Source organism: Ruditapes philippinarum, unplaced genomic scaffold (genome assembly GCF_026571515.1).
Source record: "Ruditapes philippinarum isolate M1 unplaced genomic scaffold, ASM2657151v2 ctg2239_1_1_1_1, whole genome shotgun sequence".
NCBI classification, from domain to species: Eukaryota; Metazoa; Mollusca; class Bivalvia; order Venerida; family Veneridae; genus Ruditapes; species Ruditapes philippinarum.
The window spans coordinates 15,416-27,609 of NW_026859980.1; the positions used below are offsets into that span (position 1 = coordinate 15,416).

Below are 12,194 nucleotides of genomic sequence, written 5' to 3' on the forward strand. Positions count from 1 at the left end.
AAAAACATTATGCGAACATGTATATACAGATGATTATAAATGAAGATTCAGTCCTACATCAAATGATAATTTTACATTTTTTGGTAGCGCTTTGATAAATTTAAAAGATTGCTGCACATGTATTGTTCCCTGGGCACTGTACAGTGACATTTCTTGTTTTTGTTCCAGTCACACGTCACTATATGTCTTACACAGTCAGACAACAGTTGACTACACTATATGTATTTAAACTGTGTAAACACATGTTTTTATCATAGAAAAATGGCATATATCTTCTGTGTCTACATATTGTCACGATGAACACATCAAATATGTTGATTGTTTTTCCATTGCACTGTCTAGAGTTGTTTCGTTGTGTGTGTAGTTACATGCTCTCTCATTCATCAATGTATGGTAGCCAAAATGCCTGATAAATGTAACAAATCAAAACTATTTTATCTCAAAGTAGAAAATAAAATGGAAAATTTAAGTAGAAAAAAAAAACAGATAAAAAGTTTGCTACAGTAAATATTTCTTGCTTGAACTAATATTAATATTATTAATATTCCTACATTTTAAAGTTAAAATTGAATATGATGAACTATGTCATTCTGTGAACATGTATATTATAAAAATCTTCAAGAAAAACACTGTATGATGTATTGTCAGTACATCTTAATTTTACTTAACTTATATTTAAATTCTTTTAAGTTTGAAATATTTGTGGGTTTGTGATAAAAATTAAAACAAGAATTTACCATATTTGTACAAGACGTTGACAGCATCATGAATTTAGGATTGAACCCAACACATTGTACTGGTCCAGGATGGTCACAGCTCATTGTTGCAACCTTAGCTCCACTTTCTGTATTCCAGCAGTGTACACGGCCATCTGTTGAACCGCTGAACACAAATTGTGAATCTGGACTGAACGACACCTCTAATGGTATACCTTTTGTGTTTGTATGTCCCTAAAATAATTAAAATCTTATATTATACAATTAATGTTGTGATGATGAGGTGAATATCCAAGTCTATTGACATTGCTAATGTGATTTTCACTGAGGCCAAAGGCAACATGAGGGAAATGGGTAGACCTTAGTCTAGTCTAATAATAGTTTATAATGGTAAACTTAACCTGTAATAAGACTAGTAACATGTTATCTGCTAACCTATTGTGTTGTTTCTTCACATTGAATACAAGTTGGAAAAAAATAAAATTCAAAACTATTTAAAAAAAAAGATCATGAACCTGAATCTATGTATCTATAAAAGAAAAAATATATATACCCATCACTGGAAAAAAAGAGAAATGTTCAATTTTGAGCTGATTGATGCTGGTACTTATATTTAACATATAATTATTAGTCACATGGTAGACCAAACTTGGGATTGTACCAAACAAATGCTGTTCTAATAGTTCAAATACTTTCTCCACTTTTGACACTAAAAAAATCAAGATCATGGAGTCGAGATTCAAATCTTAAATGTGTACAATATTCAAAGTAAACTTAACATTTAATATAATAACCCCTTAGTGAGAGCTTTTTTTAGAAAATCACGAAAGTCACTAAAAATCTAGCCAAACTTTCTTTTTAAACAGGAATAAAATCTAAAAATTAGTCTTATTTACATTATTTCTCTACTGAAACTACATGTAATTAAAACAAAAGACATTATTTGCCTAGTTTTTGTTCAGAGGTAACAATTGGAAATAAAATACTGTTGCACAAAGACAAAAAACATGAAAACTATGTATTCCACTAAATTCACTATAATACAAAAACAACATTAACAAATTTTATGAGAAAAACAAACAACTGTTGCAACAAGTGTTTAAACAAGTATACCCCACTCAGATAGTTCTTTACAATTCTTGTATAGGAACTCTCAAAAGGGTCATGTTCAAGTTCTTTCTTTTTTCCAGGTATCTGATGTCAAGGTTATATAAAAAAAATTTTTAATGAATATACCAGTACTGGTAGCTAGAATTTTTTTATTTTTACCAAATATTCTACAGCTTCTCTTTTTTAAAAGCTAGAATTGCTTACAAATAGATCAACACCTACTACTAGATAGTCATTTGAATTACCGTATAAAGAAAACAACTACTTCCGGTTAATATCACTAACTGTGTCATGTATCAGCTGACGTAAAACCTCAACTTTTACTATTGAAGATGTACAATTATTTGATTGTGTTTCAAACAAATCAGTACATGTGCAGCATCTGTAAACTAAAGATTCTTATATAACTAAGAAGACCTTAAGTTTCCTTTCTTACAAGTTTCTAAAGTATCAGTTACTGCCTTGTTTTGATTCAAGTTGAGTAAAGGACTCAGTTTCCATTATTTGCATTATTCTAGACCATCTATTGGTAAGAAAATTAGCTTTATTTAAATGACTAAATGTTGCAAGCAGAATCGTACATACAAAAGGAAGTATTTAGACTGGGGTAATAAATCTCACCACAAATGTTTGTAGAGGAGTTCCCTGGAAGGCATCAATAAGACGTATAACCTGACCATTTGTTGATACTACTATCAGTTTACCATCAGGACTAAACTTCATCCCTGTCCAATCACAATCTTTATCTTGTGGTAGTTTAAATGTTGCAAATGGACCCTTAAACATGGAAAATTTGAAAATAAAACAATGTTACATGTACCTAGTTTACAAAGACAGATATTTTACAAATTATAAGACCAATATATTTAACCAATAAACCTGCAAGAACCAACACTGTTTGGCCTTTGCTACCGGTATTGAGCCATGCCATCTGGCATTTGCCCAAGTGCAGTCTAACAGGCTCTACTGTTGGTAGATCAAATAAATGGACTGTTTCAAATTCTAAGCAGGGCTATTCTATTAAACAAATTCATCAGTTTAAAGGCAATGAAGTTTATATCTGTGTTTTACTGTAACTTCATTAAAAGTTATTTGCTGCTATCCATTTATTTCATTAAAAATGCATATGTGTTCTAATATGATATAATATAAATAATATGAATTTAGATCTATTTTTTACCCTGTCAAATGAACGGAGATCATAAAGTTTGACACATTCCGAGTTTATACCAGCTGCAAAGATGAGACCTTCAGGATCAAAGGTTGCCACTGGTCGACCTGGTAAATGCATCTGTCCCTGAATAAAAAAATTCACCTTGATAATACATTATAACTTTCAGTAGAAATCTTTAAAAATGTTCCTTGACAAGCAAAAGTGACACATAGCATTACCTGGCTATAATGAGCGCTTTAATACTTATTTAAAGTTTAAGGGTTTTTTTGTTATTTTTGTCTTGTTGTCTTGTAAATATATGTAACCACTTTTACAAAGGAAGATGAAAGTAACTTACATGCATAATTTTGTTCTGACCTCATCAAACTAAAAAGCATTTTTTAGGGGAAAAAATCTTACACAAAGCGGTTTTATTTTCAAACTTGGCATTGAACCCCATTCATGCTTTTCAAACCATTTTAAATGCATATTGCTCTCACTAGCGGCTAAGAAAATGAATAAAGAACATATGAGCCGCGTCATGACAAAACCAACATAATGGGCGCATCCGCACAGTCTGATCAGGATCCATGCTTTTCGCTTACCAACACTATTACAAGTGGAGAAACTGACAGCGAACAGCATGGATCCATATCAGACTGCGCGGATGCGCAGGCTGGTCTGGATCCATGCTGGTCGCAAACCCATTATGTTGGTTTTGTCATGGCACAGCTCATATTATTAATTTACCTGACAGTTTTGTGATCTGAGATCCCACAATCTAATGGTCTTGTCCAACGATCCTGACAAAAATGTGTCATTTATTGGTGACATATTCAGACATACTACCCTAGAAAATAGGAAAGCAAAGACACTATTTTAACAAATATCTTTTTAAAATAAACTTAAATTTTATTATATTTAAACACCCTACACATGAACAGACAAATCTTGTGTCTATTTAATATGACAGAAATCAATTAAATTTTCATATTTCATATAATATATCAATCAATTGATATTAATTAATTGACAAACTAGTCAACAATGTTCACAACGTATGAATAGTCATAGATTTGATATAAACCATTATCCTGAAACAATTACAATGGTTCCGAACATTTTAATACCCAATACCCAAGGACATACTATCAAGGATTTTTGTTTTATGCCTATTGATAAAATAACACATCCTTGGAAAAGACTTTTAAAAGAGACTTCTTGGATACATTTGTACATCTCTTAGATACTGTTATCTCCAAATGGAATGAATTCCAAAGTTTTGTTTTAATATCTGTCAATTACTAAAAAGTATTTTTATATATCTTAGTTAGTTTTAATTGTTTTTTACTTAATATATGCGTTTTAACTGCTTTCTTCACCAGTATAATGCATCAAATTGATCATGTCTATGATTATTACGCCAAACTTTTTGTTATGTTTTGACATCCTCCCTATCGACGTCATGTGACGCCGACATAATTTCCTGTATATTGTTATTATGTACCCCGAAGAAGGCTGTTCAGCCAAAACGTTGGTATATTAAAGGGAATTATAGAATTTGCAGTCGACTACTTATTTTTTACTATATATCAATTAAGAACTTCACACAACAAAGACCATCTCAGTGTAAAGAAGAGTACACATGTAAGTTAAAGGAATCATTGGACTAGTGGTTAAGGTGAATGTCTCTCAACCTAGAGATAGAGGGTTCAAGCCCCACAATCGTTAAGATTATGTTTCCTTGTATGTCACAAGGGTGTGCAGTACTACTGGTTAGTTTCAGGACTTAAGAGTTGTTCAAATAAGCAACAAGCTTTTTTCCACAATCAAGCTAAAATAAGTACAGTCAGGACTCAATACATCGGAATCCATTATACTGACAAATTCAAATAACGACAGTGAATTGATGGGAACCAATTTTTTTCAAAGTTATTATAATCCTTTATAATGGAAAATTCGTATTCCGACTCCGACGCAATAAAATTGGAAACCAAACTTGTTATTTTCTATACAATCAGTACCCGTTAAACTGACACTTGGTCAGTCAAGCGGGCGTATCATCGAGCCTTGAACAAAAGCAGCAAGGTGTTAAAACAGGTATTGTAGCTTGGTCAGTTGATTGTTACACCTTATTACAATAACAAATAAGAAAAGTTTAAAAGACAATTGTCGTTAATTGTCGTTTATTGACAAAGACAATAAACAGTGTTCAATCAATTTTTAAACGTTTAACTTTTATAAGTCCTATCATTGTATGTGCTTTTTATTTTATAAAGTTTTATCATTTTCATATCAATCTTTAACTATTTTAGTTGTTATTATTTTCATAAAGTTGTTGTATTATGTGTATGATATGTAATGTGTATAATAAAGTGAACACATAAACACAAAAATCTTTTTCATCATAGATGTTTAATATAGATCTAAATACATAATTCGCAGATACCAGTGAATAAGCATATTCAATACTAGTATACTGACATATCCTTTGGGAACCAACAGTGTCTTTGTAATGAGTCCTGACTGTACATGTATTATTTTAAACTAAATTAAACTGACAGTCCAGGTTTGTTTGTTTGATTTGGGTTTTACGTCACAACGACACAGTATAGGTCATTTGACAACGTTCCAGCTTTACTGGTGGAGGAAGACCTCAGGTGCCCCTCCATGCATTTTTTCAGGCACGAATGGGTAACAGGTAACCGACATTGTACTGGTAATTTGGTGTTGATATACAAAGTACATCATCAACAATAATGCCTGTAATGCCTTGGAATTTTAATAGAATCCAGTGTGTTAACTATCAAGGTTGTTCATGGCAATCATGATATAAACTACACATATCAATTTTGTACTTACTTTTTAGTGTGTCCTGGGAAATATCGGATATATTTGTTGTCATGCAGTGATAAATACCTTATAGTATCTGTAACAAATTGGAACGTTTGTGTTAAAGGTCACATAAATAAATAAATAAATATCATGCTGCATCAATCAAAAATATGATGTACCAGTACATATTACAACTTTACAATACATCAAATAGTAAAAACTGTTATTTGCCTCATAAGTATATTTTCAAATGAGAACTTAACTAATTTTCAATCTGGTTACCAACAACTTACATGAATGAATGGTATCATAACATGTAGATCTCTTTACTTAAAGTAAAGATTGTCGTACATATTGGTCAAATTTTGTAAAACTCTTGAAGTCAACCTTTTCTATTAAAAGATGATAAAACAGCATATTAAGTTGAAAGAAAACAAGAAATTATAATTAAGTAACTGCTAACAACTTACCATCAACTTTTGTGGAGCTGTGTAGGGCTGTGTTAACAGCATGTGTGTACCTGATTAAATCAACACCATACTTCTTACTGTTCAATGTTCTTTTTGGTCTGAAAAAAAAAACATTAAATACTACAGGTACATATATAAAACATAAAGAAACCACCTTACAAATGATAATCATAAACTGAAAACACAATCATCTGTTTGGCATTATTCAGTGACATAATACACACAGGTGCTTGTGGAATTTTACAAGCCTTTTAGGTTACCTGCCGCTATATTTTCCCTGATTTTCTTATAGCTTTCGTGCCAGTCCACCATTTATTGCCGATTTTGTTCATTTCTCATTGGCAATAAATACGCTGACTTGGACAAGTTGCATACTCATTGTATTTTCTGCGTGAAATACGCAGGACTGTGAGAACAAAAAATTACTTATCTCAGTTGTATATTTTCATTTCATGTTCAGATTAGTTAATTAGATAAATGATTTAATTAAGTGATAATTGCTTAATTTACACATAATTATTCATTAATTAAAGCAGATTGTTATGTACATGTATTGTTGACAGATGTATTTCCTAGAAATTGTATGTATGCTAACATATAAATTTAATCGTTTTCTTAAACTAGAAATTTAAAGTTATGAGTAACTGAAGGCCTAAATCTAAGAAAAATGCAGTATTTATATGCATACCATCAACTGGAAGAACTTATCTTTTTCAGCAAATGCAAATAATATATATCTAACTTTAACATTTTCGAGACATGGTGCCATGATTTTTGAAGTGGGGGAAATGGTCAAGGAACAGAGGGGAATCGTTATCAGTTTTAATATTGATAACCTAACAGTTTAAATCTTAAAAGTAAGATACAAAGAAAATTTTATATCCAGTGTTGCATCTATATCAAATTTCAAAATTATGGGGGATTGTCCACCACTCAACTGACAAGAGGGCCATGATGGCCCTGAAGTCGCTCACCTGTATATAGGCCCCGGAGCGGGGCCAGTTTAAACCCCAGGGCTTTTATTTGAACAAACTTGGTAGACACCCATTAGAAGATGTTTCATGCTAAACATCTAAGGTCTAGCTGGTCAAGTTTTTTCTTTACACATATAGTTAAAAACAATGACACACCTGGGGCAGGGCCAGTTTTGACCCAAGGGCTTTTATTTGAACAATCTTTGTAGACACTTACTAGAAAATGTTTCATGCTTAATATCTAAACTCTAGCTTTTCGGGTTTTTTCAAAGAAGATTTTTAAGTTTTTGCTATACACATGTAAGGAAAATCAATGTCATGGGGGGGGGCAATTATGACCCCAGGGTTTTATTTGTACAAACTTTGTAGACACTCACTATAAGATGCTTCGTGGTTAATATCTAAACTCTAGCTATTTGAGTTTTTTCAAAGAAGATTTTTTAAGTTTTTGTTATACACATATAAGGAAAATGAATGACCCCCGGAGCGGGGCCAATTTTGACCCCAGGGCTTTTATTATAACAAACTTGGTAGACACTCACTAGAAGATGTTTCAAGCTTAGTATCTAAACTCTAGCTATTTGTTTTTTTTCAAAGAAGATTTTTTAAGTTTTTGCTATACACATATAAGGAAAATCAATGACCCCCGGGCAGGGCCAATTTTGACCCCAGGGCTCTTATTTGAACAAACTTGGTAGACATCCATTAGAACATGTTTCATGCTAAATATCTTAGCTCTAGCTCTTTGGGTTCTTGAAAAGATTTTTTAAGTTTTTACTATATGCATATAGGGAAAATCAATGACCCCCTGGAGCGGGGCCAATTTCAGAAAACAGAAAAAAATCCGATTGTCACATACTTTCGCGACACCGGTAATTTTGATATTTATTTAAAGGTGAAAATAAGCTATGTTATGTTTAAATTTTTTACTATTATGGCAGAAAATTTTTATAAAATTGGTGATGATGACATTTTTCTGTAAGTTATTCAGAAAAAAAAGGTTGCATTCTGTGAATGAGTTTGCAAGTGTTATTTCTATTTATAGGCTAATATGACCTAGATTTACTAACGTGGAAATTGACAGTGGTTACAGCTGACAAAATTTGATTAGAACAAACAAAAGAAATTGTCTGATAACAGCATTATGTAAAGTTATAATGAATCTTTAATATAATTGTTATAGGGCGATTGTTATACAGTAATTTTACTATATAACATTTTTATTCTGTTCTATAACAATTAAAGTTGTGGTTCTATGTAAAAAAGGTAGTGATCAATAAATTATATACACAAATGTATCAGTTTATTTGAGAATCCTTATAAAACTGAAAAGTTTTATATGTAATGTTTATTTAATCAACTGCATATGTTGTTAATCGCTAAATCGTGAATAGTCCGCTGAACTTTTGGCTATTATTTTTTTGGTCCTGATGAAGGTCGTATAGACCGAAACTAGTAGACACAAATAAAATATTGTAAATTTGCTCTGGTGTTGACATGTATTACTCATTAATTTATATTTCCTTGGTTGATTATTTTTTTAAGTTAAAAATATTGGCTATTATTTTATTTGAGGCAGTGTGAGCCCTGCTCGTTAAACATTTCAGGAAGGTATATTCAGAATAAAAGGTGGTTCTAGCTCATACACATACTTAGGCCAATTGAAAATAACGATAAATATATGTAACAATTTTAATATGTTGAATGCATTGAAAAAAACACAGGTATTCAACATACATATTTATTTTTGTTACGGGAGGGCTTTTGTCTGCCTTGTTAATTTCACGGGAGGGCTTTTGTCTGCCCAGTCGTTTTCATGGGAGGGCTCTTGTCCGCCCTGTTATTTTCACGGGAGGGCTTTTGTCCAACCTTGTCATTTTCACGGGAGGGCTTTTGTCCGCCTTGACATTTTTTTGACGGGAGGGCTTTGTCCAGGAGGCTTTTGTCCGTTTCCCATAGTGAACTCTTGCGTGTATTAGACTTTGTTGATGTTGACACACATTCTTAACTAGCGGATTAACAATAATAGGTTGTAATTGAGAGGTAGACAAAGTGTTAACAGACTTGGCATTGTAAATAGTTATGACAGATCATTAAAAAATGGCGCAACTTCAAAATGGCTTTGAAGTTTGTTTTAGGCGAAGTCGCTGATCCGAAGGCGACTTCTTTGCCCAAGTCACCCCTAGCTCAAGCCCTGAATAACATAAGATACTTATAATTATGATTATTACACAATCTCACATGAAGCAGCTAAAATGAATTCATTTAGAGATTAGTTAGCAAATGAACGTCAATAATAGAAATAATAATAAATGCTATCAATATTAGTCGCGAATTTAGATGACGTGAACTTACGTTCCTCCTTGACAGTCATATATCACAATAGAATCGTCATCGCTGCTAGAAATCAATGTTTCACCATTCGAAGAAAAGTCAATACTTGTTATTTTATCCGTATTTTCTCTAAATATTTTAGCAACACGGAAATTTCGCACAACATTCTCTGTCAATTTCATTTCGTCGATGAACATTGTTGACATTAAGACTGGTTCCATATATTCATGACCAAGAATGAATGTTTTGATACAGAAAATGACAACCAGTTTAATGAACGCCAAAAATTATGTTATACGAAAAGCTTCTTTTATCCGAAAATACTTTTTTTCCTTATAAACGGATTCGTTTAATAAGACAAACCAACGTTTATTTTTTAGGATAGAAAGTCAAAGCAGATCATCTAAATTAGAAAAAGATGAAATTCTTTTTTCAATGTTTATGATATACTTTATAACAGTGCAGCAGAAAATACTTTAAAGAAATCATAACTTCATTACAGTAAACCTCATTTCAGAACCTAGTATACTTATCACTTTCATACATCATAAACATCGTATTATTGATACGTGATAACGTGAGCGACTGTACAGTCTAATACCCCATTCCCTAGACCTGCTTAGAGGTAAAATACAAAAAGAAATAAGGAACTCATACTGGTTGTATTTAGACAAGGTCATTTTCTTTGATTATTTACAACCAGGAAAGAGTAAGAAGTTCTACTCTCTCATCAAATCAAACAAAACAGGAAACTGTGGAGTAGCACATTTAAAGAGTGATGGTCAAACCTTTACTGATTCTAAAATGAAGACAGACATACTAAATAAACAATACAATTTGAGTGTGTCTTCTCCCGCCCCAACCATTAAGTCTAAACCAGTCATGTAAACAATTCCTTACACCAAAACAAACATCCAAAACTTCCAAATGTCAACATAACAGGGGAAGGAGTAAAGAAACTCCTCAAATGTTTAAACCCAAGCAAAAGCCTCTGGTCCCGACCAACTGTCCCCAAGGTTATTGAAAGAACTTCATACTGAAATTGCCCCAGTTCTCACACACATTTTCAAAATTTCCCTAAAATCGGGTACTGTCCCTCATGATTGGAAGCACGCAGTCGTTGCCCCTGTTTATAAGAAAGGCCCAAAATGTAACTACAGGCCTATATCACTAACCTGCATTGCCTCTAAGCTAATGGAGCATATAATTGTCTCCAATATCATGTCTTTCTACGACAAGCATGATATTCTCAGCAATGTCCAACATGGTTTCAGGTCAAAACATAGCTTATCAGTCTCACCCATGAAGTTCATGACAATCTAGAGAAAGGCCAACAGACAGATGTCATTGTCACGGACTTCAGCAAAGCAATTGATAAAGTCGACCATCACAAACTTCTCCTTAAACTACACAGACTAGGTGTTAGCTCAGAGGTCATATCATGGACTAGGTCATTTTTATATGGTCGCACCAAACAGGTCGATCTTGATGGTCAAAACTCTGACAACCTACCTGTTCTCTCTGGTGTCCCCCAAGGCTCGGTCCTGGGACCTTGCCTCTTCTTATTCTACATACCTTCCTGATAGTGTTAAGGGCAAGGTCAGGCTATTCGCAGACGATACAATAGTATATTTAACAATCAAATCAACCCAAGACGCCCAAACCCTCTAAAAAGATCTCAACAGCCTTGAAAACTGGGAATCTGATTGGTCCATGGAATTTAATCCAGATAAATGTGAAATCCTTAGTATCAGCCGCAAGAAACATCCAGTATACATTCCCCTATAATTTACAACTAAAATCCACTGAGACTGCAAAATATTTAGGCGTAACAATTAGTAATGATTTATCCTGGACCAATCACATAAATAAAATAACAGCAAAAGCAAAAAATTCACTCAGATTTATAAAAAGAAATGTCAAAACTTCAAATAAAAAGGTCAAAGAAACTGCCTACAAAACTTATGTAAGGCCCCAGTTAGAATACTGTTCCACGGTTTGGCATCCTTGGCAAAAATATCTGGTTTAAAAATACAACAAGTTCAATGGTCAGCTGCCAGATATGTATACAATGACTACAATTACACCAGTAGTGTATCTAAAATGATAAATGAACTTAATTGGCAAACCCTAGAATAGAGGCACAACATCAGCTGTTACCCGTCTCTACAAAATCCAACACAGTCTTGTGAGGGTCGACCATCACCACCTGACACCCACTAGAAACATGAACTACCAAATACCATATCCAAGGACACAATACCAGTCATTTTCATTTCCCCTAGAAGTATTCGTCTGTGGAATGACCTACCTGTGTCCTTACAAGCTAGTTCCAGTTTAGACCTCTTTACTGGGCAGCTGCATCCTTTTTACCAGTTCTAAGTCAGCTTTGTTTTTAACTTTTATCTCAGTCTTGTAGTTCTTTTTAACTTGCTTTTACATTGTGTTTATAAATTTGCACTTTAACAGCTATTTCCAGACAACGCTCCTGCTTAGTGTAATCGATAACGATTTTGAAGCAGTATAATGTAGTTTTAGATACTTAAATACAAAATAATTGTATTGTTGTATCTTTTTTCAAGTATTCTTATAAATTGCAAGT

General features: G+C 32.9%; 1 protein-coding gene across 1 annotated transcript; it reads right to left on the bottom strand.

Annotated features, from left to right (window-relative positions):
- Window positions 1–174: 174 nt before the first annotated feature.
- On the bottom strand, window positions 175–9,853 carry LOC132758497 (WD repeat-containing protein 82-like). Its single transcript, XM_060750175.1, has 8 exons — window positions 9,614–9,853; window positions 6,285–6,382; window positions 5,842–5,908; window positions 3,730–3,829; window positions 3,007–3,123; window positions 2,448–2,603; window positions 738–950; window positions 175–406 (listed from the first exon to the last, which is right to left on the bottom strand). Exons 1-8 carry the CDS (start codon window positions 9,811–9,813, stop codon window positions 377–379), a joined length of 981 nt encoding a protein of 326 aa, XP_060606158.1. The 5' UTR covers window positions 9,814–9,853; the 3' UTR covers window positions 175–376.
- Window positions 9,854–12,194: the final 2,341 nt, after the last annotated feature.

Bases quoted from the DNA above. Each gene is read 5' to 3' on its own strand.
- LOC132758497 (XM_060750175.1), bottom strand. From the start codon at position 9,813: ATGGAACCAGTCTTAATGTCAACAATGTTCATCGACGAAATGAAATTG. The intron at 3,124-3,729 runs GTAAATTAATAA...TTTTTTATTCAG, and splicing joins TCAGATCACAAAACTGTCAG to GGACAGATGCATTTACCAGG. The intron at 951-2,447 runs GTGAGATTTATT...TAATTATTTTAG, and splicing joins CTCCTCTACAAACATTTGTG to GGACATACAAACACAAAAGG.